A 27,191-nucleotide genomic window follows, 5' to 3' on the forward strand; every position below is an offset into this window, starting at 1 on the left:
ATGTAAAGTTAGCAAATGGCACACCTCTGTTGATAGGCCAATACAAAAACACTTTCTCTTTTATTAAAGGGCCATGATACCCACATTTTTTCTTTCATGATTTAGAAAGAGAATGCATTTTTAAACATCTTTCTAATTTACTTCTATTATCTAATTTGTTTTATTCTCTTGATATTCTTTGCTGAAAAGCATATCTAGAAATGATCAGTAGCTGCTGATTGGTTGCTGCACATAGAAGCCTCATGTGATTGGCTCACCCATGTGCATTGCTTTTTCTTCAAATAAGGATATCTTAAAAAAAATGAAGCAAAATAAATAATAGAAGTAAATTGTAATGTTGTTTAAATTTGTATGTTCTATCTGAATCTTGCAAGAAAGATTTGGGGTTTAGTGGCCCTTTAATACTTCAACTGTATTAGCCAGACAGATATTCATTTTTCCCACCATGCCTTTGTATGGGTAACGTTGGTATTCACTGGTTCAGAATACAGGGCCCTACAATTTTCTGAGGCAAATATATTTATTCTTACTAAAAAAATCAATTTTCTAACACTTGAAGTAGATTCATATAAAGGCTCTCCTGCTAACACAAATTTTATCTATGGGGTAAATTTATGAGGCTATGCAGAGCAGGCTCGAACACATATTTAAGAATCAGAAACTCGCTCGTTTGGGGTGATTAACATGCCCTGCTCTTGCAAATCTGTCCGCCTGCAATGATGATAATGTTTGCCCTTGGTGTATTGTTACCTAGTCTGTTTCACGAAGTCACATAAAATAATTTTTATTCCCTCTCTCAAATATAGGAACTAGCTTAGCTATATAACATGTAACACCAGCAGGAAGAGAGGCAGCTTGAAGACTTCTCAGAAGTACAGCTCAGTAGGCCTACCAGTAAAATGTATGACTATTTCAGGTTGATTTATGGATTTTAATTTTCATGTTAATGAACACTATATTTCAGGGCTAAGATGATCTAATTTTTATGTTCTTTCCATGTGTTTCTGAGCAGATCAGTTTATCTACCTTTCATAAAAAAAATCTCATTTAATAATACCAGCATATTTTTTATGATAAACAATGAAAATTGAAATGTTCAACCAGACATTTTACATTCTACAGTACAGGGTATCACAAACAATCTTTTCACCAATCAAGGAAAATATACTTGGTTATTTATAATACACATTGCATATACAGACGTGGCCGAAAGTATTGTTTAAAGTATTTGTGCCCTTGCATTTTAAGAGAAAAACATAAAAAAAAGCTGATTGGAGTTTGCCAACATGCATGTTGACATTCTTGGAGAATGTCCTTTGGACAGACTTTACAAAAGTAGAGCTTTTTGGCAAATCACAACAATTCCATGTTTACAGAAGAAGAAAAAAAAGAAGCTTTCAAAGAAAAGTAGACCATTCCTAAAGGGAAACATGGTGGAATCTCAGTAATGTTTTAGGGTTGCCTTGCTGCCTCTGGCACTGGGTGCCTAGAATTTGTGCAGGGCACAATAAAATGAGAAAACTATCAGGGCATTCTGGAGTGAAAGGTACTGCCCAGTGTCAGAAAGCTGTGTCTCAGTGGCAGATCATGGCTCCTCCAGCAGTATAATAACCCGAAACATACCTCAAAAAGCACACAAGAATGGATGCAAAGAAAACATTGGATTCTTCTATGAGTACAGATCTGAATCCCACTGAACATCTGTGGAAAGAGCTGAAACTTGCAGTTGGGAAAAGGCATCCATCAAACCTGAGAGAACTGGAGCAGTTTACTCAAGAAAAGTCAATCCAAAGTCCCAGTTCAAAAGTGTAGAAATCTTATTCAGAGCTACAGAAAGCGATTGATTGCAGTTATTGTCTCCAAAGGCTGTGGTATGAAATATTTGGTTAAAAAAACCAATATTTTTGTCCATGCATTCTCATTTGTTTTACTGTTTAAAGTATTATGTGAAGTCCTAAATTAAAAGTGAAGTTTCTATTCTATTACGTTTTGAAATAAAGAATGGCGGATACCAAATACTTTTTTAAATTTTTACTTTGTTCAGATAAAATTGTCAGTCCCCCCCCCCCCAAAAAAAAGTGGAAGGTTGCCAATATTTTCATCCATGCTACATATTATTGTCCCTGCGTGATTACTGCATAGCTGCTTTAACAGTAAAGAAAAAAAAACTCAGCAATTCTTCTTTTTTAATTTTTAGTGGCAGAAATGGGAAAGGACCATGAAAGCTTAAGAAGAGCTATTGAAAATGGTGCAAAGGAATTCTGGTATTTGGTCCAAAGTGAAGTAAAGAAGTTAAAAAACGTGGACAGAAATGAACTCCAAAGACACATAGATGACTTATTAGTTGACATGGGTCATCAGCAAAGGTATGCAATAAAGAAATGCTTTAGTCTATATTATGATATACAGCTTCCTTCCAGCATGATCTACTTCTATTTTTGTGCCAGGGTCTAGGTTGTTCTGAATGAGACTCTGAGTAATCTGTGGGTGATTGTTGTACATACTGTTTAGGACATTACCAGGTTTCTGTTATAGAACACAGAACATGAAGAGCAGTCAAAACTCCCAGAACGGTACAATCCTTCAAACTGAGGAAGGATTGAGAGCCCTATATAGAAGACTTCTGTGGAAGAACTGTGAGGAATTGTTTAATCAGTGTTATAGAAGCAATCTATATTTAAAATTCCATAGTAGAAGAGGCTGGTGTGTTTTAGAGAAATGGTGTGAACGGACATAAGGGTGACCTCTTTATGTTTATGAACAACTAACTAGACCGCAAAAATGCATTATGCACCTTAGATAATCTAGCGATGAATTTGCTGGTGTGTCCAAGTTAGTTGCTTTGAATCCGATCAATTTTTGGTGGTAACATGCTAGTAATCACCTGCCCAACTTTTTTTGGATCGGGGGAAGCAGGATTTTTAAAAGAGGGGATTTCAGTCACCTTTCTACTCCGTAACTTTTAGGGAGATAGAACCATATGCATATGGACAAAATCATAATGTAGCCCCTCTCTTATTCCCAACAGTATTATTTGTGTGAGACCCCATATTTAAAATAACCAGCCCTCTTCAGCTTCAGTCCAATTGTGCCTTCATATGGGTAGCTTTAACTAGGTTAAAAGTACTAATATTTGTAGTAGAACCATATAAAGACAAAGCTTGTTATCTATACATACCATTCCTATGTGAAGAAATATATTTATTATAAAATGAATTTTACTTGGTAATATTTTTACGTTATGGTGAAATTCTCTGTCTTCTTTAGCTTATAATGTGAATAAGGCGAGATTTGTCTTCCCTAGATTGTTATGCCAATGAAAAAAAAATGTATGACGCAGAGTATTTTAATTGGAAGTGAAAAATATCACGAAAAACTAACAGATGCCATAGTAAGCCTGTTCAAATTGCTTCTAACTAAACATTCCATAGAATGCATTCTCCTAAGACGTGGTCTGGACTTCGCTAGAGACTGACAATTGACAGTATATCTGTTTATCTGTCTTTATAGTTTTTTTATTTTTGGTAAGCTCATGAATTGTTGCTGATATGCATTTTATTCTGTTTAGCTACTGCTTCAAATAATGTGGCTTCCATTTGGCTTAAGGCCATCCAACTCATTGCTGAATTCTGTATAATATATGGAATAAGTAGATGCAGTCATTTAAAACCAAAGTCTTATAATGGTGTGAGTAGTAGTGCCCTGTATAAAGGGGGAGTATCTATCTTACTAACACGGCAAATTCACCACATCATAATTCAATGCAGTTCTAAATCACAGCTAGGTATTTTACCCACAACCTGAGCTTGGTCTGACAGTTTCTCCGGAGCCTTACATTTCCATTTGATTTTTATTTTTTTTAGAGAATCGAAAACTTAAACCCATTTCTTCTTTCCTAACCACCGTCTACCTCCTGTAATAAGATCAACACATGGTCTGCACGCCTAGAGATAAGCTCAAGGATTTGCTTCCAAAGATGTTGATTTCATGTCTCTGTAGCCACATTTCTGATGTGTGCACAAGAGAAACATTCTTTTTGTGCTGATGTATTGATTTAACTTCAACAATATTTCTACACAGACATAAGAAAACTATTCCAAATGTCAAGAACAAGCTTACAGTATCCAGTGCCTTTATTCTGACACTTTTAAATGTGTTGTTGCAATATCTCCACAACCCTTCACAGTATATACCTATAAAATAAAACTTGCCTTGATAAGGACTTCTTTAAAGAGATAGTCTAGTCAAAATTAAACTTTAATGATTCAAATAGAGCATGCACTTTTAAGCATTTTCCTTGTTCACTCCTATTATCATTTTTTCTTTGTTCTCTTGGTATCTTTATTTGAAAAAGCAAGAATAGAAGCTTAGAAGCCGACCCATTTTTGGTTCAGCACCTGGGTAGCGCTTGCTGATTGGTGGCTACATTTAGACCGGCTCCTAAGCTTAAATTCTTGCTTTTTCAAAAAAAAGATACCAAGAGAACGAAGAAAAATTGATAAAAGGAGTACAGTAGAAAGTTGCTTAAAATTGCACGCTGTTTCTGAATCATGAAAGTTTAATTTTGACTAGACTATCCCTTTAACAAACCTTTCCTGTTTATCTTAATCTTTTACAATTTTTTTTTTTTAAATTTGCTCGGCCAACCTTAGCTGAACCCAGCTGCTGATTGGTGGTTGCTGCCTCTGATTGGCTCAATGTCCATTTTTTATCTTCAGACCATTCCTGCATTGCTTGTCTGGAGCAGACTTATGAATAAATCCTTTGTAGATTAATACATTTTGTATTTAGTTTTTTCCTGTTTTAACACATTCTGATTTTTGCAAGTTGATTGTGTTTTGCAGAAAAAGAAAATTCATTAATTTCCAGAACATGTAAATTAGATAACCATTCGATAAAGTTCATGCTTATAAAAGGTGATAAACAAACTATTTATACACACAGTATATCAAAGGCACCACAAAAGATTGTCTTCCACTCATACTATTAAATCAAATTATTATGATATTTTACACACATGCTCATTTATTATTGTGTGAATGGAAGTGGTGCTCTGTATCAATATATAATTTTCTTTCCTAAGATATGGTGAGTCCACGGAATCATCAATTACTAGTGGGAATATCTCTCCTGACCAGCAGGAGGCGGCAAAGAGCACCACAGCAAAAACTGTTAAATACCACTCCCCTTACCCACAATCCCCAGTCATTCTCTTTGCCTGTAGTAGTTGCAAGGAGGTGGTAAAGTAAGGTGTCTGTAAGATTCTACCATCAAGAGTTTGCTATTTTCAAAGCAAGACAAGATGTTCTGATCTTTGCTAAGGGTTTAGCCGTAGTCCATTTCAGTCTATTCAGTAGAGCATTGGTGGCTTTTAAGCATTTGGGAACTTGGGGGGTATAATCCCCTCTGTGCCTCCCTATTGATTTATTGCTGCCCTTGTCAGAAAGCCTGTTTAAGTTTGCACAGTCTTCATTTTACACAGGTCCATAGGAGGAGGGTGCCTCTTAAACATTGTGAGCTGCCTGCTGCAGGGCAGTTACTTTTATGGTAAGTGCTATATTATATTTTATTCATATATTGGCATTTAAATAGTTAATTCAGTTTTTCTGATGAGGGGTTATATTACAGGGCATTGACAAGGTTCTGGCTCATGATTTTTTTATTACTTTGTATGCGATTTTCAGTTTAATATTTTTTTGCAACATTTTTTTTCCCTAGGTAAGGTTCTGAGTGTCCGGGTGTATTGTGATGTTTTGGTGGGCGGAGCCTGCTGAGGAGGTTGTTTTGGCACACTTTTTCAAACCATGAAGTGTTTGTTTTATTTTAGTGCAGCTCTGACTGTGTACAAGTGGCTGTTTCTTTGCTGCAGAGTGTTTTCAGTCCGGAGTGTTCCTATTTTTTCTCTGTTTAATCAACAGGTTCAGGTAGGCACTTCAGCAATCTGGCTGAGGTGTAGAGGTGCCCATGTTTATTTTACTTTACTTTTATAAAGTTTAAGTTTGTTGCTATAAATGTCTGAGTTAACATTACTGTTTTAATGGGATAGTAACATTTTTTAATTTTTTTTTTCTTTTGTATAAATTTGATGTTTGAAATGTATTTTTTGTGGACTAAGTGGCCCTGCAAAATGTTATTTGTACTCTGTTGGGGGCTAATGTGGATCCTCCTATTTCTTTCTGTTTCTCATGTATTGAGGGAACATTGCATTACAAAGATAAACTTTTTGAATCTTAGCCGTTTTTTCTAGGGAAGATGCTGTTCAAGTGCAGCCTTGTTCTCAGGCATCCCTGCCCTTGTCTGCCCGCATGTTATACCCTGTGCTTCATCTCATGCTCCAGCTGTAGTTTTCTTTGCAGGATATGGCTTTTCATATATCTTCTGCAGTTTCTGAAGCGGTATCTGCTTTCCCTATGTTGCATGGGAAGCGTAAGAGGAAATTAAAAAAATTGGAGACCCCTGTTTCAGGAGTTGTTTTTTTCTAATGTCTCTTCTCAGAAGTCTGAGGAATGAGATCTCTGAGTCTAACAGTATAATTCCTTCTTCTGGTGCTGAAGTTGTGTCATTCAGCACCTCCCTTTGTTACTTTAGGAGGTTTTGCCTACTTTGGATGATTCTGATTCTATGGTTGTAATGACTCCTAAGAAATCTGGCAAGCTTATTATATATTTTGATGTTCCTTTCGCAGTGGAGTTATTCCCTGTCCCTGATCGTGCTTCAGAGATTGTTGCACGGGAGAGGGAGAAGCCTGGGATTCCTTTTCCCCCTTCTCCACTTAAATTTAAAAAAAAAAAAAAATGTTTTCTATTGCTTAAAGAGTCTTGGTAGACAGTGCCTAAGGTTGAGTGTGCTATCTCTACTTTGGCTAAGAGAACTACTATTCCCATTGAGGATAGTTGTTCTTTTCAGGATCCTATGGATAAGAAGCTTGAAGCTTTTCTTAAGAGGATGTAAGTTCATCAGGGGTTGCAATGGCAGCCTGCAGTGTTTATTGCTACTGTCACTAGCGCAGCAGCTTATTGGTTTGATACGTTGTCTGTTTTTATTCGGTCAGACACTCCACTTGAGGAGATTCAGGATAGGATTAAGGCTCTTATATTGGCTATATCCTTTATTTCTGATGCTTCTCGTCAAGTTATCAAATTTTCAAAGATTTCTATCTTTGCTGTTTTAACTCGCAGAGTTTTATGGTTAAATTCCTAGTCTGCGAATGTTTCTTCTAAAATAAGCTTTTGTCTTTTCCTTACAACGATACGACCTTGTTTGAACCAGGTCTGGCTGAGATTATTTCTGATATTACGGGAGGTAAGGGTCATTTTCTTCCTCAGGATAAAAGACATATATAAAAGCGTCAAAGTAATTTTCGTTCCTTTTGGAACTTCTCAGCTAAACCTTCCCCTTCCTCTTCCAAGCAGGAGCATTCTAAGTCTTCCTGGAAGTCCAATCATTCCTGGAATAAGGGGAAGCAATCATAAAGCCTCTTACTGACTCAAAGTCAGCAAGAAGGGACTGCCCCCGATCCGGGAGCGGATCTTGTGGGGGGCATATTTTCTTTTTCGCTCAGGCTTGGGTTCGGGATGTTTCGGATCCCTGGGTGGTGAACATCGTATCCCAGGCTTAAAAGCTAGAGTTCAGGACTTATTCCAGGGGCAGGTTTCTTCTCTCCAGGTTATCTGTGAACCAGATAGAGAGAGGCGTTCTTGTGTTGTGTCCAGGATCTTTCCGATATGGGAGTAATAGTTTCTGTTCCTTTTCAGGAGCAGGGTCTTGGTTTTTATTTCAATCTGTTTGTAGTTCCCAAAAGAGAGGGAACATTCCATCCTATTCTAGATTTCAAAAGTGTAAACAAGTTTCTCAGAGTTCCATCTTTCAAGATGGAGACTGTTTGTTCTATTCTTCCTTTAGTTCAGGAGGGTCAGTTCATGACCACAGTTGATTTAAAGCATGCTTATCTGCATTTTCCTATCCACAATGATTATCACAAGTCTTTAAGATTTGCGTTTCTAGGCAAACATTTTCAGTTTGTGGCCTTTCCATTTGGTCTTGCTACGGCTCCCAGGATTTTTTTTGAAGGTTCTGGGAGCATTTTTGACAGTTCTTTGCCAGGGTGTTGCAGTGGCGCCTTATCTGGACGATTTTTCTGGTTCAGGAGCTATTTCTTCAACAAGCAACCTCCCTCACGGAGATATTGTTGTCTTTTCTGTGCTCCACGGTTGGAAGGTGAATTTAGGAAAAAGTTCCTTGATTCCGGCTACAGGAGTGGTATTTTTGGGAACACTAATAGATTCTCTAGAAATGAAGTTTTTTTCTGACAGAGGCCAGAAAATCAAAGATCTTCAAGCCTTGTCTTATTCTTCAGGCTTTTCCCTGGCCATCAGTAGCTCAGTGTATGGAGGTTATTGATCTGATGGTGTCCGTTATAGACATCGTTCTGTTTGCTTGGTTCCATCTCAGGCCTCTGCAGTTGTGCATGCTCAGATAATTGAAAGGGGATTATGCGGATCTGTCTCCACATATTGTTTTTGATCAGGAGATAAGAAACTCTCTTCTGTGGTTGTTGTCCAAGGATCTTCTCTGGGAACCTGCTTCCGCAGACCTACCTGGGTGATTTTGACCATGGATGCCAGTCTTGGGATGGGGAGTTTTCTGGGGTTCATTAAAGGCTCAGGGTTTTTGGACTTGGGAGGAGTCGGTTCTTCCTATAAATATTCTAGAGCTGAGAGCAATCTTCTGGCCTTGCCTCAGTTAGCTTCAGTCCAGTTTATCAGATTTCAGTCGGACATCATAACATCCGTGGCTTACATCAATCATCAGGGAGTGACTCAGAGTTCCTTGGCCATGACAGAGGTAGCCAGGATTATTCAGTGGGCAGAGTTCCACAATTGTTGTCTGTCTGCGATCCACATTCCAGGGGTGGACAATTGGGAAGCGGATTTTCTAAGCCGACAGACTTTTCATCCAGGGGAGTGGGTACTCCATCCGGAGTTATTTTCTAACTTGATTCTCAAGTAGGGGCAGCCGGAGCTGGATCTCATGGTATCTCGTCAGAATGCCAAGCTTCTAAGGTATGGGTCACAGTCTCGAGATCCTCAGGCTGTACTGTTAGATGCTCTGGCCGTTCCTTGGAATTTCAGTCTAGTGTATGTTTTTCCTCCGTTCGCTCTCCTTCCATGGGTCATTGCTCGAATCGGACAGGAGAGGGCATTGGTGATTGTCATTGTCCCAGCGTGGCCTCACAGAATCTGGTATGCGGATCTGGTGGAGATGTCATCTCTTCCACCTTGGAGTCTTCCGTTACCGAAGGGCCTTCTACTTCAGGGGCCCTTCCTTCATCCAAATCTCGTTTCTCTGAAGCTGACTACTTGGAGATTGAACGCTTGATATTATCTAAGCGTGGTTTTTCTGAATCAGTTATTGAAGCTGCCTTACTGACTGCCTTAGTTTTTCTTCCTAAGGTGGTTTCGGATTGGAATATTAATCAAGAGATTGTTGTTCCTTCCTTGTGTCCTGATCCTTCTTCTCATAAGGAACGTTTGTTGCACAACCTAGATGTGGTACGTGCTTTAAAGTTTTGTTTACAGGCAACTAAGGATTTTCGTCAGTCTTCTTCCTTATTTGTTGTTTATTCTGGGAAGAGAAAGGGTCAGAAAGCTACGGCTTCTTCTCTTTCTTTTTTGTTGAGGAGTATTTTTTGCTTGGCTTATGAGACTGCTGGACGGCAGCCTCCTGAAAGAATCACGGCTCTTTCTACCAGGGCGGTTTCTTCTTCTTGGGCTTTTAATAATGGAGCTTCTATGGAACAGATTTGGAGGGCTGCTACTTGGTCATCCTTTCACCCTTTTTCAATATTTTACAAATTTGATTCTTTTGCCTCGGCTGAGGCTTCTTTTGGGAGAAAGGTTCTTCAAGCAGTGGTGCCTTCTGTTTAGGTTACCTGTCTTGTCCCTCCCTTATGAACTGTGTCCTCTAGCTTGGTTATTGATTCCCACTATTAGTTGATGATTCCGTGGACTCACCATATCTTAGGAAAGAAAACCATAATTTATGCTTACTTGAAATACATTTATCAGGTAAGCATACAATATGTTTTTCTGAATCATAGCACTTTTTATATTATTTAGTTAATTCTTCTTCTTTCATATGATATCGTTTGTAGAAGTGGAATATTTCACTTATTGACATTTTTTAATTAAATATTGTATCATAAATATATATGGGCATTTTGTTATGTAAATAGTATTTATTATTGGGACACATTGTTCATTTGTCATGTTTATTTCTTGTTTCTTGAAGGACACTTGATTTTTGCTTATACGGCTAGGTCTTTTTAATTTAGCAGACGTATTTACTGTAAGATGAAGGAGGAAATCAATAAATAGATACATGATTACCATTGGAGTTTACCCTCTCATTCATATTAATATCATTATTGTGGGACGCACATTTGTACTGGGTATTATCGGTTATTTTGTTCCATGTTTTAATCATTTTAATAAAGGTTATGTTATCATTTTCTTTTTCCCTTTTGAGTATATAGACTGGAGTGCTGCATATGTATTGCTGTTTTTCTCTTTTTTCTTAAACAAAATAAATTAAAAAAAAATTGCAATGTCTGTTTCTATAATGGCAATAACAAAATTCAGTGTTCTTCTTAGGACTTTTTAATGACCACCTGGCTAAAATCTTATATTTAGCTAGATTAGCAAATATTCAAATGTTTCAATGCTTATTGCACAAATCATCATTAAATTAATGTATGTTAAATTATGCAATTAGTTTGTGCTTTGGATAGCAGAATTTGTTTTATTATATTAGAAAGTATTACACTGCCCCCATCTGGCTACTTTATAATATATAGCCTACCCGTTTTTCTTTCATATGTTTGAGAGCAGATAAATCCCCACTAGTAGGTATTGTCTTTTGCCCATGTTAAGTATGTTAAACACTTCCAGAAGGCTTTCACTTCTCCTATAGAACCATCTTTTTACTATTGTGATAATTTTGGTTTCTATTTATTTTGAGTATAGTATTTAATGCTGTAGCTCTGCTCTGAAATTTCCTGTTAATTTTAATGTCTACGATGTCCACCCTTCCCTGTTGTCATCAGAAAGCTTTAGAAGTGGGCAGTAAGTGTCTCTGGGTGTGTCTCCTCATTAGATACTTTTCCTATTTTTATTAAATTTAGTTAATTGTATTTAATTAATTTGTGAGTGTGTTTTATTTTTTGTGTGTATAGCCACTACTGTGCCACAGATATACTAACACTGTGGCTGTGTTGGGGACTGCCGCTGAATGAGTGATAGCGTGTTATTTCATTGCAGCTTCCAATTACTCTGAATTTTATGCTCAAACAGCTGCAGTGCTTCTGCCTCCCATCTTTTACATATGACTTTCTACCTCTTACGCTTCTCTGGGTACATAGCGTTGCTTAGACTTCAGCATTTTTTCTTATGTTCATAGAGGTTTATGGTACAGACTGGTGGCTCAACACCTGGTTTTAGGCCAAACCTGGAATTTATCCTTAAGGTGACAGGTAATATAAGCAAGAAGCAGGCTGCTAGTAGTCGGGCATAATCAAGAAGGAAGGCAGAACATTGCAGTACCATAGTATTATTCCCCTCTTTGCACATTGACCCTCAGAAGTGCAGAAGGAATACTAAGAATCAGATAGAGTGGAGCTCTAGGATTCTGCTAAAGGATTGATTAAAAAGGAGCAGTGGATATGAGACAGTTGTTAAATAGTATACATATACAGTTAGCAGGGAGTTTAGTTATCTAAGCAAAGATTGATTAGAAACTCTGAAGTGGATTATATGAGCCTTGTTGCTTATTATTGTGGGTGTGGGCCTAAATAGTAATCTACCAATAATAATTACCCTGCATAAAGGTGATAAACCAGAGGATTTTTTTTTAATTAACAGTAGCACAAATATGTAGACATTCTAAGTAGCTTAAGTAGTATAGGGCAGAATGAAAGTCAGAATGGACCGAATAGTCTCCATTTTGAAGGTCGGAACTTGTTCAGAGCCTTTAGATCCAAAACTGTTCTGTAGGTTCCTTCTTTCTTGGGAACAATAAAGAGATTTGAATACAATCTTTTTACCTGTTCCTGCAGAGGAACAGATTACTATCATGTTATGGTTTCTAGATCCAAGACTGAAGAAAAGGCTTAGCTTTCCAAAAATTTTTTGTTTTTGAACATTTGACAAAAGAAACCTTCCTCTGGGAGGTCTTACCATGAAACCTTTCCAATAACCTTTGGAAATTATATTCAGATTCCAAGAATCTGACACTTTCCGAAACCAAGCCTCCTGAAAGAGACTTTACCTACTCCCTCCTACCAGAGAATCTGGATTGGGGCTGCACCTTCATGTGGACTTGGGAGCAGGAATGGACTTTTTGGCCTGCTTAGGTCTGTTCCAGTTAGAGTTTTCCAACCTGCGGGACCCTGCTTAGTTGAGGAGGAATCAGATTTTTGCTCCTTATTCTATTGAAAGTAACAAAAACTTTTAGAAGCTTTAAATTTACCCTTAGATTTTTTAGCATCTCCAATAAAGGAATTAGGACATTTATGTAAACCAAAAAGGGACAGTTTCCCAAAGCTCAATATTAGAAGCAGGAAGAGGATACATTAAACTTACCATATTTAGACCATTCTTTAGAAATAATCCCAGCCACAGCATCAGCCACTGGATAAACCTCAGAAGAATCCTTAGCAGGTTTATAATAAGAATCTAAACAACTGGTAGATCCTTGTTCAGTAACAGAAACTTCTTTAATTTCTAAAGTAATCAAAACCTCCTTTAATAAAGAATGTGATTAGTATCAAACAAAGAAGAGGAAGAAGCAGGCTCTGAATCAGGGAGAGGCCCCTGATCATCAGAAAAAAACCTCACCCTCGGAAGCCTCGTTAGTATCATGAGAAACAGGAATATTGCTAGAAGTAGAAGGCATATCTTGTACTGACCTTTAAAGTTTACTTGAAGGCGGAATAACTTCCAACATTTCAGACACTGCAGCTTTATTAAATTCCTTAATGCTAGGAGCAATGTTAGCTGGACCTTCATGTAATTAACAGAAGGAACAGGAGTACCTTTGGAAGCAAGTGCAGCATTAGATTGGGTTAAATGCATCAAAACATTAAGGCAGAGCTCACGTAAGTATGAAGGAGTTTAAACCCCAGCCTGCTTACAATTAACACACTTAATATAGGTAGAATAGGTAGAAAGGTGTTCAGAAACATCAGCTTCTTTTTACTTAAAAACTTTAATGTTTACAAAAACTGAAATAACTAATACCTAGGAGGTTAGCCCAATATAGAGCCCCTTACATGCCAGGTATTGGTTTTAAAACGAGTGTTAAAATTAAATAAAAAACACTTACCTTAAACACCCTTACAATATGTATAATAGCAGGAAAAACAATCCTGTACTGAAAACATATCAGCAGAGGATATAGTATAGGAGTTAACTGTAGACCCGATATGATGAGGCAAAAGACAAGTCCCTGCGGCATCCTTGGGAGGAAAGTGACACATTTTCATTAGAAATAAAAAATAAGACACACTAAACTCCTTAAACTTCCCTCTTGACAAACACTGGAGTCTGAGGGGAAATGGTCCTCATCTCAGTCTGAGAACCCGCTCAATGAAGAAATCATCTGCACATCACCATTCTTCACCTTCCTCCAGTGGAGGCAAAGATAACACTACCATAGAGGTGGGGAGGGTTATATAGAGCTCTTAAGGTTTGGGAATCTTTGCCTCCTCCTAGTGGTAGGGAAGGAGTAATGGATGTGGACACCTTTATTAAAGAAAAAGTTTGTATAGGGCTTTGTAATAAACACAGAAATTCTCACCAATATATTTACTACCATATCAGAGGGAAATGGTTCAGTTGTGATTTTTTTCCCAGTGCTCATGCTATAAAAGTTTGTCAGCTTTATTTACCACATTAAAATAAAGTGTATTGATGTTTAAAGCATGTATATTGATTCATGATCAAAGTATTCATTCAGCACTATAAATGTTTAAAAACTTATAGCTTCTTTCTCATTAAATGGGTTTCTCTTTTATTAATCCTAGGAATTCCTTCACAATCTGGATATGGTTAGAACCTTGAAGTATTATATCAATATTACCAAGGATTTCGACAAACTTCTAAGTTTTTTTATTTTGTTTGGTTCTAAACTAGGTTAGAAAGCTTCTGCAGTTTCTTTGGCTTCTTAGTTAAAGCATTTGATTCATGAAGCTTACTTGAAGGTATGTCAGACTCCTCCTTATTTGATTACTGCCCACTCTACTAGATCAGTAGCTACTTCTTTCAAGAATTAAGCTTCTGTTAACCAGATTTGAAAGCTAGCTACTTGGTCTTCTTTGCATACTTCAACTAAATCCTACCATTTTGATGTTTTCACATCTTCTGAGGCAGCTTTTGGTAGAAAGGTCCTTCAGACTGTTTCTCTGTAATTTTGACTGTTGGTTGTTTTTAAGTGCATAGAAAAATAAAAAAATATATGTACTTCATTTTTAGGGTTGTCGATTTAGTTTCCTTATGGAAAAAGATGTTTCTTATCCCATCCTATCCTTTTATTACTAGTGGACTCTACACAGCTTTGGTATTGGTTCCTAGGAGTAATGGATCATGGACTCTTACCACCTTTATGAAATAAAACATAATTTATACTTACCTGATAAATGAATTTCTTTCATGGTGGTAATATTTTACGAGACCCTACACTGTTTTTGGTGATGCTTCCTTGTTATGGCACATCTTTTCCTCCAACTCCTATATTTGTTGCTCTTTATTTCTTTTTCTTCCTTTTTGCTTCACTATTCGTCAGACTACCTACCATATAGGTGGGAGGGATTATAAAGAGCTTCTTGGGTTTGGGAGTCTTTGCCTCCCCCTAGTGGCAGGGAAGGTATTTCCGAGTAGTAAATTAATTTCAGGTAGATTACGAGTTTTGCGTTACGGCTTTTAACGCTGAAAAAATGGCAATTCCATCGTAATGGCCAGTAACACATATTACGAGTCGTGTCGGTATTGCTATACAGCAAGCATTTTAGCCTGTAACACAACGTCCATTCCGCATTTAAAAAAATGACGTTTTTGCGTGGGATTTTCATAGCACCACTATTACAGGTTGTCTGTTGAGGCTAAAATGCTTGAGTTACAGCCTATACTGACACGATCCATACCGCCATCTGAGAGCAGTAGTTATGAGTTTTGTGAATCAAAAATGTTTCACAAAACTCATAACTAAACTGTTACAAAATACACAAACACCCATAAACTACCTATTAACCCCTAAACCGCCACCCTCCTGCATCGCAAACACTATATTAAACCTATATTAAACCACCGCCCGACATCGCCGACACTATAATAAAGCTAATAACCTTTAATCCGCCGCTCCCCGACATCGCCGCCACTATAATAAAATTATTAACCCCTAAACCTCCGGCCTCCCACATCACCACCACTAAATAAACCTATTAATCCCTAAACCTCTGGCCCCCCACATCGCAGTCACTAAATAAACCTATTAACCCCTAAACCACCGGGCCCCCACATATCAAAACGCTAAATTAAACTATTAACCCCTAAACCTAACACCCCCTAACTTTAAATTACAATATTACTATCTTAAAATGAATAAAAACGTACCTGTGAAATAAAAATAAACCTAACATTAAACTATAAATTAACCTATCATTACTATTCTAATAAAATAAAAAAAATACTACTAATTAAAAAATCTAAATGACAAATTTTAAAAAACTAACACTACGAAAATTTTTTAAAAAAATCTAAAATTACAAAAAATAGTAAACACTAAATTATGAAAAATAAAAAACACTAAGCTTACAAAAAATAATAAATGAAATTATAAAAAAAAAACAATTACACCTAATCTAATAGCCCTATAAAAATAAGAAAGCCCCCCAAAATAAAAACACCCCCTAGCCTACAATAAACTACCAATAGCAAAGTCAAGTCCCCCCAACATTAAAACCCACCACCGAACAAACTCCCCAAAATAAGAAAAACTAACTCTAAAAAAAACCTAAGCTACCCATTGCCCCTAAAGGAGCATTTGTATGGGCATTGCCTTAAAAGGGCATTCAGCTCTTTTTCATTGTCCGGACATCCATCTCCATCCAGGCGGCGATATCTTTATTCATCCCTGGGGCGTCTTCTATCTTCATCCCGGGCGGTGCGTCGCAGAGCCATCCTGGAAGCCGAAGACATCCTGCACGGAGCGTCCTTTTTATACGGCGGTGACCGTATGAAGAGGACGCTCCGCGCAGGATGTCTTCAGCTTCCAGGATGGCTCCGCCCCGCACCCCCAGAATGAAGATAGAAGACACCCACGGAATGGATGAAGATATCGCCGCCTGTAGATGAATGTCCTGACTTCAGGAACAGTGAGTAGATATTCTGTGAGGTTTTTTTGTTTTTTTTTTAGAGCTGAATGCCCTTTTAAGGGCAATGAAAAAGAGCTGAATGCCCTTTTAAGGGCAATGCCCATCCAAATGCCCCTTTAGGGGCAATGGGTAGTTTAGGATTTTTTAGAGTTAGGTTTTTTTATTTTGGGGGGTTGGTTGGTTGGTGGGTTTTACTGTTGGGGGGACTTTGTATTTTTTACAGGTATAAGAGCTTTTTAACTTAGGGCAATGTCCTACAAAAGGCCCTTTTAAAGGGACAGTAAACTTACAAACTAATATTATATAATCCTGCACATAGCTTACCGGCAGCTTTATACATTAAATAATTGCAAAGAAATTATAAGTAAAAGCTCCTTTTACCAGAACGCTGCTCTTTGTTCTACTGAGCAGGTCTGGTTTTTCCACAGTGCATCTGGCAACACTGTCTAGTCACAGTGGGCCCAGTCGCGCCATTAAAATTAATGTACCTTGCTCCCGCTCTGGGCTAGTAGCAGGAGCGAGCTACATTGATTTTTTGATGGCGCGACCGGGCACACTGTGACTAGACAGTGTTGCCGGATGCGCTGTGGAAAAACCTGATGTATAAAGCTTGCCGGTAAGCTAATGTTATATAATTCTGCATTATGTGCAGAATTATATAACATTAGTTTGTAAGTTTACTGCCCCTTTAAGGGCTATTGGTAGTTTATTGTAGGCTAGGGGTGTTTTTATTTTTGGGGTGCTTTTTATTTTTATAGGACTGTAATTGTGTAATTGTTTTTAATTTTTGATAATTTCGTTTTTTTGTAAGCTTAGTGTTTTTTATTTTTCGTAATTTAGTATTTATTATTTTTTGTAATTTTAGATTTTTTATTTTTGTTCGTAGTGTTAGTTTTTTTTTAAATTTGTAATTTAGATTTTTTGTAATTGGTAATTTTTTAAATTTTATTAGAATAGTTATGTAAGGTTAATTTATAGTGTAAACTTAGTTTTTTTTTTTTATTTCACAGGTAAGTTTATATTTATTTTAAGATAGTTATATTGTAATTTTAATTTAAAGTTAGGGGGGGTGTTAGGTTTAGGGGTTAATAGTTTAATTTAGTGCTTTGCAATGTAAGGGGGCTGGCAGTTTAGGGGATAATAGGTTTATTTAGTGGCGGCGATGTGGGAGGCTGGAGGTTTAGGGGTTAATAACTTTATTATAGTGGCGGTGATGTCGGGGAGCGGGGGATTAGGGGTTAATAGCTTTATTATAGTGTCGGGGAGTGGCGGATTAGGGGTTAATAGCTTTATTATAGTGTCAGCGATGTTGGGGAGCAGCGGATTAGGAGTTAATAGCTTAATTATAGTGTCGGAGAGCTGCGGAATAGGGGTTAATAACTTTATTATAGTGACGGCGATGACGAGGAGTGGCGGAATAGGGGTTAATAACTTTTATTAGTGTTGGCGATGTTGGGGGCTGTATATTAGTGGTTGATAAATTTATTTAGGTGTCGACGATGTCGGGGGCGGTTGATTAGGGGTGTTTAGACTTGGGGTTTATGTTAGGGTGTTTTTTTCCCCATAGACATCAATGGGGCTGCGTTACAGAGATTTTTCATTCCGCACTTCAGGTGTTAGTTTTGTTTCTAACACTCTCTCCCCATTGATGTCTATGGAGGAAAGCATACACAAGCACGTCAAAGCATTCCTTGGATTTTGTGTGGTATGGAGCTTTACGCCACCATATCGTCGCACGCACAAAGAGGCTTTTCAGTAACTCGTAATGGCAGCGCTATGGAGAGTGAAATAACGCAACTTTTTTGGCATTTCTTTCCCACCCTCTTTAGCACAAAACTCGTAATCTACTTGCATATCAGGTAAAAAAAAAATATTTTTTTATAAACAATGTTCGAAAGAAAGACTCCAAGAAATGTATCCGTATAAATGAGAAGCACAGTTGACACAAATGAGCACTCAAACAGCTAGAAAATTGGATGTACATTTCTCGAATCAATTATCAAAAAAAAAGTCTGGGTCCGGGTGAATTTGGAAATAAATATTATAAGATAGATAAATAGATATGCTTGTCCTGCAGCTTCTTACAATGTTCCACTGAGATATTTGAGGCAAAATTTTCTACCTTTTAAACATATGGACATTTATGTAAAAATGCCTGTGACACACTTAAATTCTGTGCTACTTATAATTGTTCATGCTGATTAAAGTTGGTTAGAAGGCAGGAGTGACCATTGTCTCCTATACTATTTCTATTGACAATTGAGTACCTTAGCAGCCTAGGTTTGAAGTTAAGCACAAATACAAGGTCTGTAAGCCTGAATTGAACAATTACAGCGTTTTTATGTACAAGGATGCAATGATTAGCTGATAGCAAGGATAGCTGATTTAAACAAAAAATGGGCTCAATATGATTACCATATTTCCAGTTCACTCCAGAAAGTGTTATACTTGTAAGACATAACATACTCATTAGATGCACCCTGACACACTCTTATAAGCTTCTATTCCAAAAGGATATATACCAGCTACCCTCCCTGTAGCTGGGGGGTGTCTTTGCCTACATCATTTTAAAAACACATTGAAAAGATATTTTTTGCAAACTCTACAAATGAATGCGTACATGTTAATATGGTGGTATCACCATACTTTAAGGGCTATGAAACCCAAAATTTGGTAATTCAGACAGAGCATACCATTTAAAAAACTGTTTCCAATTTTCTTCTATTATTATATTTGCTTTGTTCCGATGTTATTCTTTTTCTTTTAGAAGATATGACGAGTCCACGGATTTCATCCTTATGGGATTACGCCTCCTGGTCAGCAGGAGGAGGCAAAGAGCACCACAGCAGAGCATATATATAGCTCCTCCCTTCCCTCCCACCCCAGTCATTCTCTTTGCCTGTGTTAGTGATAGGAAGAGGTAAAGTGAGGTGTTAGTTTAGATTCTTCAATCAAGAGTTTATTATTTTCAAATGGTGCCAGTGAGTACTATTTTTCTCAGGGTGGAGCATCAGAAGTTTCAGCAATGGGAACTGAGGAGTTTTCTACATTATCACTTCACTCCCCATGCTGGTGCTGCCCTGCTGATGGTCTTATAAGATGTCACATAAGGCCCTATTTGTCCCCACAGACCTACAGGAGGTGATGTAAAGAGACCTCTTCTTTCTGTGGGACAGGTTCAGATCAGCACTACGGTATTTACAGTCTTTTTCTCTTTGTGTTTTCTGGGGAGAGTGTAGTTCAGAACAGACTGGACGTTAGCCACTGCAACACAAGTGGGGTAACTAACTTGCATAATAAAGTTTTATTCCCCTATCTGTTTCCCTTCTTATATTATTTACATAATAGGCAGTGGGTTGGTGTACTTATGTGATCCGTTTTTTTCGTTAAGGGGTCAGAAACGGTAACGCTTATAAGCAGGCTGACGCTGGAGAAAGATTGTGTAAAAAGGGTTCATTATACCTTTTTCTCCAACATTGGTGTGTCCGGTCCACGGCGTCATCCATTACTTGTGGGAAATGTTCTCCCCCACAGGGAAAGGCAAGGAGAGCACACAGCAAGAGCTGTCCATATAGCTCCCCCTCTGGCTCCGCCCCCCAGTCATTCTCCTTGCCGCTCTGAACAAGTAGCATCTACCACGGGGATGGCGAGGAGTTTGTGGTGTTAGTTGTAGTTTTTTATTCTTCTATCAAGAGTTTGTTATTTTAAAATAGTGCTGGCTTGTACTATTTACTCTATAACAGAAAAGTGATGAAGATTTCTGTTTAAGAGGGCTATGATTTTAGCACAAGTAACTAAAATCCATTACTGTTACCACGCAGGACTGTTGAAACAAGAGAACTTCAGTTGGGGGTAACAGTTTGCAGACTCATCTGCTTCAGGTATGACTAGTCTCCTTCTAACAACACAGGCTAATGCTAGATGACAGTCATTTTTCCCCTCAGGGGAAACGGTAAGCCATTTTTCTTTCACCTCAGCAAAAAAAATAACAGGCTTCCCCTTTTTGTTTTTTATGCTGGTAGACACTGTTAGGGGCTAAATCGATTGGTTTTTATTACAATATTATACCATTTGAAATATTTTATAAGCTCACATACACTTGGGAACGTTTTTTATTGATCTGGCTTGTTTTAGACACCTAAATCTAGTCAGGAAGGCCCCTTCACTCTAGTGTGCTGAGGGAGGAAGCCTCATTTTGGCACTTCAGCTGTGCAGTTGAATTTCAAGGCAGTGCATGCAGATTCATGTGAGAGGGTCCTGTGGTTCAGAAAGTGACTCCAAAAGGCTTTTGTCTGTGAATGTTGACCCCTAAGGAAGGTAAAAAGCTGCAGCAAGGCTGTAGCTGGGATTGTGGTGTGTAAAAACGGTTAAATCCAACAATTAGCTACGGTTTGCTTGTTTTAAGAGCTAGAGTCTCCATATTTGCTGTGCAATACTTTCTAAGCATTAAGACACTGGGGTCCAAATTTCAGAAAAATCGGATATTGCCTTCATAGTTTTTTGAACATTCAGAAATAAATGTGTCATTTTATTATTTAAAGAGACAGTAACGTTTTTGTTTAAAATAGTTTTTATTGCATTGTTTGCCTGCCTAAATCTGTTTAACATGTCTGTTCCATCAGATAACCTATGTTCTGTGTGTATAGAGACAAATGTGGTTCCCCCTTCGAGTGTTTGTGATAATTGCGCCATAGCGTCCAAACAAAATCAGGACAGCTCTGTTATTTTTCATAATGTTGCCCAAGATGATTTATCTAATGAAGGTAGTGGGGATAGCTCTACATCCTCTCCTTCTGTGTCTTCACCAGCTTTGCCCGCGCAGGCGACACCTAGCGCGCCAGTGCTTATTTCTATGCAACAATTATCAGCAGTAGTGGATAATTCTATAGCAAATCTTTTATCCAAACTGCCAGTTTTTCAGAGAAAGCGTGATTGTTCAGTTTTAAATACAGATAAAAAGGATGAACAATCAGACGCTGACGATGCCTTATCTATTTTACCCTCACATCAATCGGAATTGGCTGTGAGGGAAGGGCTGTCTGAGGGTGAAATTTCAGACTCAGGAAATATTTCTCAACAGGCAGAACCTGATCTAGTGGCATTTAAGTTTAAGCTAGAACATCTCCGCGCTTTGCTTAAGGAGGTATTAGCTACTCTGGATGTCTGTGATTCCATGGTAGTACCAGAGAAGTTGTGCAAATTGGACAAATTTTTAGAGGTCCCAGTGCACGATGACGCTTTTCCAATACCTAAGAGGGTAGCGAACATAGTGGAAAAGGAGTGTACCCTTTGCCCCACCTCCTATATTTAAGAAAATGTTTTCCATAGTAGACCCTAGAAGGGACGCATGGCAAACGGTCCCGAAGGTTGAGGGAGCTGTTTCAACACTAGCGAAGCGCACAACTATTCCTATAGAGGACAGCTGCGCTTTCAAAGATCATATGGATAAAAAATTGGAAGGATTGCTTAAAAAGATTTTTGTTCAGCAAGGGTTCATCCTTCAACCAGCTACGTGTGTTATTACTGTCACTTCAGCGGCGTCCTTTTGGTTCGAAGAACTAGAAAGGTCGCTCCAGAAAGAGACTTCCTATGAAGAAGTCATGGACAGAATTCACGCATTAAAGTTAGCTAATTCCTTTATATTGGATGCCGCCTTTCAAATAACGAAATTTGGCGGCGAAAAACTCAGGTTTTGCTATAGTAGCGCGGAGGGCGCTTTGGCTAAAATCCTGGTCGGCAGACGTGTCGTCCAAGACTAAGTTACTGAATATTCCTTTCAAGGGTAAGACCCTTTTTGGGCCGGAATTGAAGGAAATTATTTCAGACATCACTGGGGGTAAGGGCCATGCCCTCCCACAGGATAGGCCTTTTAAGGCTAAGAACAAGTCTAATTTTCGTTCCTTTCGCAATTTCAGGAACGGACCAGCTAATAACTCCACTGCCGCTAGACAAGAAGGTAACGCGGCCCAGCCCAAACCCGCTTGGAAGCCCATGCAAGGCTGGAACAAGGGTAAACAAACCAAGAAACCTGCTGCTGCTACCAAGACAGCATGAAGGGATAGCCCCCGATCCGGGACCGGATCTGGTAGGGGGCAGACTATCTCTCTTCGCTCAGGCTTGGGCAAGAGATGTTCTGGATCCCTGGGCACTAGAGATAGTTTCCAAGGGATACCTGTTAGAATTCAAGGGACTTCCTCCAAAGGGAAGGTTCCACCTGTCTCGCTTATCTTCAGACCAGATAAAGAAACAGGCATTCTTACATTGTGTAAGAGACCTATCAAAGATGGGAGTGATAAACCCAGTCCCCTCCGGGGAACAAGGTCTAGGGTTTTACTCAAACCTGTTTGTGGTTCCCAAAAAAGAGGGAACTTTCAGGCCAATTCTGGATTTAAAGATATTAAACAAGTTCCTCAGAGTTCCATCCTTCAAGATGGAAACCATTCGGACAATCTTACCAACAATCCAGCAGGGTCAATTTTTGACTACCGTGGATCTGAAGGATGCGTATCTGCATATCCCAATCCACAAATCTCATCATCAGTTCCTGAGGTTCGCCTTTCTGGACAGACATTACCAGTTTGTGGCTCTTCCATTCGGTTTAGCCACCGCTCCCAGAATTTTCACAAAGGTGCTAGGGTCCCTTCTAGCGGTCCTAAGACCGAGGGGCATCGCTGTAGCACCTTATCTAGGCGACATCCTAATCCAAGCGTCGTCTCTTTCCAAAGCGAGGGCTCATACAGACATTGTGTTGGCTTTTCTCAGATCTCACGGGTGGAAAGTGAACATAGAAAAAAGTTCACTGTCACCGTCCACAAGGGTTCCTTTTCTGGGAACAATAATAGATTCTGTGGAAATGAAGATCTTTCTCACAGACGTCAGAAAGACAAAGCTTCTAAAAGCTTGTCGAGTTCTTCACTCTATTCCTCAACCCTCCATAGCTCAATGCATGGAAGTAATAGGACTAATGGTCGCAGCAATGGATGTGGTTCCTTTTGCTCGAATTCATCTAAGACCATTACAGCTGTGCATGCTCAATCAGTGGAATGGGGACTATGCAGACTTGTCTCCCCAAATTCAAGTAGACCAGGTAACCAGGGACTCACTTCTCTGGTGGTTGACCCAGGATCACCTGTCTCAGGGAATGAGTTTCCGCAGACCGGAGTTGGTCATCGTCACGACCGACGCCAGCCTCTTGGGGTGGGGCGCGGTCTGGGACTCTCTGAAAGCTCAGGGCCTATGGTCGCGGGAAGAGTCGCTTCTCCCGATAAACATTTTGGAACTAAGAGCTATATTCAATGCGCTCCTGGCTTGGCCTCAGCTAGCGGAAGCCAGGTTCATAAGATTTCAGTCGGACAACATAACGACTGTTGCATACATCAATCATCAGGGGGGAACAAAGAGTTCCCTAGCGATGAAGGAAGTAACCAAGATAATCCAATGGGCAGAGAATCACTCCTGCCATCTATCTGCTATTCACATCCCAGGAGTAGACAACTGGGAGGCGGACTATTTGAGTCGTCAGACTTTCCATCCGGGGGAGTGGGAACTCCATCCGGAGGTCGTCGTTCAGTTAACCCAATTATGGGGCATTCCAGACATGGATCTAATGGCGTCCCGTCAGAACTTCAAGATTCCTTGCTACGGGTCCAGATCCAGGGATCCCAAGGCGACTCTAGTGGATGCATTAGTGGCGCCTTGGTCGTTCAACCTAGCATATGTGTTTCCACCGTTTCCTCTCCTCCCCAGGCTCATAGCCAGGATCAAACAGGAGAAGGCCTCGGTGATTCTGATAGCTCCTGCGTGGCCACGCAGGACTTGGTATGCAGACCTGGTGAATATGTCATCGGCTCCACCATGGAAGCTACCTTTGAGACAGGACCTTCTAGTACAAGGTCCATTCGAACATCCCAATCTAGTTTCTCTGCAGCTGACTGCTTGGAAATTGAACGCTTGATTTTATCCAAGCGTGGGTTTTCAAATTCTGTGATTGATACTCTGGTCCAAGCCAGAAAACCTGTGACTAGAAGGATTTACCATAAAATATGGAAAAAATATATCTGTTGGTGTGAATCCAAAGGATTCTCATGGAGTAAGATTAAAATTCCAAAGATTCTCTCCTTTCTCCAAGAAGGTTTGGATAAAGGATTGTCAGCTAGTTCTCTAAAAGGACAGATTTCTGCATTATCCGTCTTGTTGCACAAACGACTGGCAGCTTTGCCAGATGTACAAGCTTTTGTTCAGGCTTTGGTTAGAATCAAGCCTGTTTACAGACCCATGACTCCTCCTTGGAGTCTAAATTTAGTTCTTTCAGTTCTTCAAGGGGTTCCGTTTGAACCTTTACATTCCATAGATATTAAGTTACTATCTTGGAAAGTTCTGTTTTTGGTTGCTATTTCTTCTGCTAGAAGAGTTTCTGAATTATCTGCTTTGCAGTGTGATCCACCCTATCTGGTGTTCCATTCAGATAAGGTTGTTTTGCGTACTAAGCCTGGTTTTCTTCCAAAAGTTGTTTCCAACGAGAACATCAACCAGGAAATAGTTGTTCCTTCTTTGTGTCCGAATCCAGTTTCAAAGAAGGAACGTTTATTACACAATTTAGATGTTGTTCGTGCTTTAAAGTTCTATTTCGAAGCAACAAAAGATTTTAGACAAACCTCATCCTTGTTTGTCGTTTACTCTGGTAAGAGGAGAGGTCAAAAAGCTACTGCTACCTCTCTCTCTTTCTGGCTGAAAAGCATTATCCGCTTGGCTTATGAGACTGCCGGACGGCAGCCTCCTGACCGTATCACAGCTCACTCTACTAGGGCTGTGGCTTCCACATGGGCCTATAAGAACGAGGCTTCTGTTGACCAGATATGTAAGGCAGCGACTTGGTCTTCTCTGCACACTTTTGCCAAATTCTACAAATTTGGGAGAAAGGTTTTGCAAGCCGTGGTGCCTTCTGTTTAGGTAACCTGATTTGCTCCCTCCCTTCATCCGTGTCCTAAAGCTTTGGTATTGGTTCCCACAAGTAATGGATGATGCCGTGGACCGGACACACCAATGTTGGAGAAAACAGAATTTATGCTTACCTGATAAATTACTTTCTCCAACGGTGTGTCCGGTCCACGGCCCGCCCTGGTTTTTTTAATCAGGTTGAATTTTTTTTTCTTTATACACTACAGTCACCACGGCACCCTATAGTTTCTCCTTTTTCTCCTAACCATCGGTCGAATGACTGGGGGCGGAGCCAGAAGGGGAGCTATATGGACAGCTCTTGCTGTGTGCTCTCCTTGCCTTTCCCTGTGGGGGAGAACATTTCCCACAAGTAATGGATGACGCCGTGGACCGGACACACCGTTGGAGAAAGTAATTTATCAGGTAAGCATAAATTCTGTTATTTTTGAGACAATAGTTTGTTTTGAGGGACACATTGGCTGTTAGACGAGTCGGGTTTACCTGACATTTATTATTTTCATGCAGCGTTGGTTTTTCTCTATACCGCCCACGAAGGGCGGGGCTTACGTTTTCGTGCTTTGCCGCGCACTTGTTATTCTGGTCTCTGCAATGGAGGAGTATTACTGAGCTCCTGTTGCTTCCTAGGTCCGCTTGGTTTAACTTACTCGCAAGCGGACTTAGGCAGTGATTCTTGGGCATCTTGTTGGTGTGAGGTAGGCGCCACAGCGGAGCTGTGGTTTGGTGCAGGGGTTAATTTTAGTCAGAAGGACTATAATACCTAACGATGTAAATATATCTGGTTATAGCAACTGCATATTACTTGTTATACTTTTGCAGTAGAAAACTTATATTGTTTCACATTTGCAGGGAAAATGCATATTGTTTTAAAATTTAAAGGCACAGTTCCGTTTTTCAAATTTAAAGTCACAGTACTTTTTTTGTTATTTTATATGTCTGACACAACCAATATTGCTCTTGTTTTTTCTGTTTAACATGGCTGACCTACTGGAACAGACTTGTTCTATGTGCATAGCTGCCAATGTGGAACCCCCTCTTACATTTTGTCCCTCCTGTACTGAGAGGGCCCTACAGTTTAAAGAACATATTTTCTTTAATGAAAATAGCTCTAAGGATGCTTCTCAGCTTGATGAGACTCAGGGTATGCCGCTACTTTCTCCCCAAGCGTCACAGCCTTTAACACCCGCTCAGGCGCCATCAACTGCGTCCACCTCATTTACTCTGCAGGATATGGCGGCAGTTATGTCATCTACTCTTACAGAAGTTTTGTCTAAGTTGCCAGTGTTGCAAGGCAAACGTAGTAGAAGAGTGGTCCAGGCGACTTCTGATTTTTTGATGGCGATCTCTGATGTACACTCCCAGGGCTCTGAAGTGGGAGTTAGGCAGACTCTATCTGAAGGGGAATTGTCTGATTCAGGAAGTGCATTACCCCAGACAGATTCGGACGTGATGTCCTTCAGATTTAAGCTTGAACACCTCCGTCTGTTGCGGGAGGTTTTGCTGACTCTGGATGATTGTGACTCTATTGTGGTACCACCAGAGAAATTGTGTAAGATGGACAAATACTTAGAGGTTCCTTCTTATTCTGATGTTTTTCCGGTTCCTAAGAGAATTTCAGATATTATTACACGGGAATAGGAAAGACCGGGTATTCCATTTTCACCTTCCCCTACCTTTAAGAAACTGTACCCTATAGCTGACACCATTCGGGATTCTTGGCAAACGGTCCCTAAGGTGGAGGGAGTTATATCTACCCTGGCTAAGCATAGGACTATCCCTATTGAGGACAGTTGTGCTTTCAAAAACCCTA

General features: G+C 39.4%; 1 protein-coding gene across 1 annotated transcript in view; it reads left to right on the forward strand.

The window, feature by feature from the left end:
* FUT8 (fucosyltransferase 8) overlaps positions 1-27,191 on the forward strand; it is a 678,563-nt gene that overhangs the window by 377,141 nt on the left and 274,231 nt on the right. Inside the window, exon 5 of the mRNA XM_053697682.1 lies at positions 2,198-2,366. Within this exon, the coding sequence (XP_053553657.1) occupies positions 2,198-2,366 (169 nt within the window). The remainder of the gene's footprint in view (positions 1-2,197; positions 2,367-27,191) is intronic.

Source organism: Bombina bombina, chromosome 1 (genome assembly GCF_027579735.1).
Source record: "Bombina bombina isolate aBomBom1 chromosome 1, aBomBom1.pri, whole genome shotgun sequence".
Classification (NCBI taxonomy): domain Eukaryota; kingdom Metazoa; phylum Chordata; class Amphibia; order Anura; family Bombinatoridae; genus Bombina; species Bombina bombina.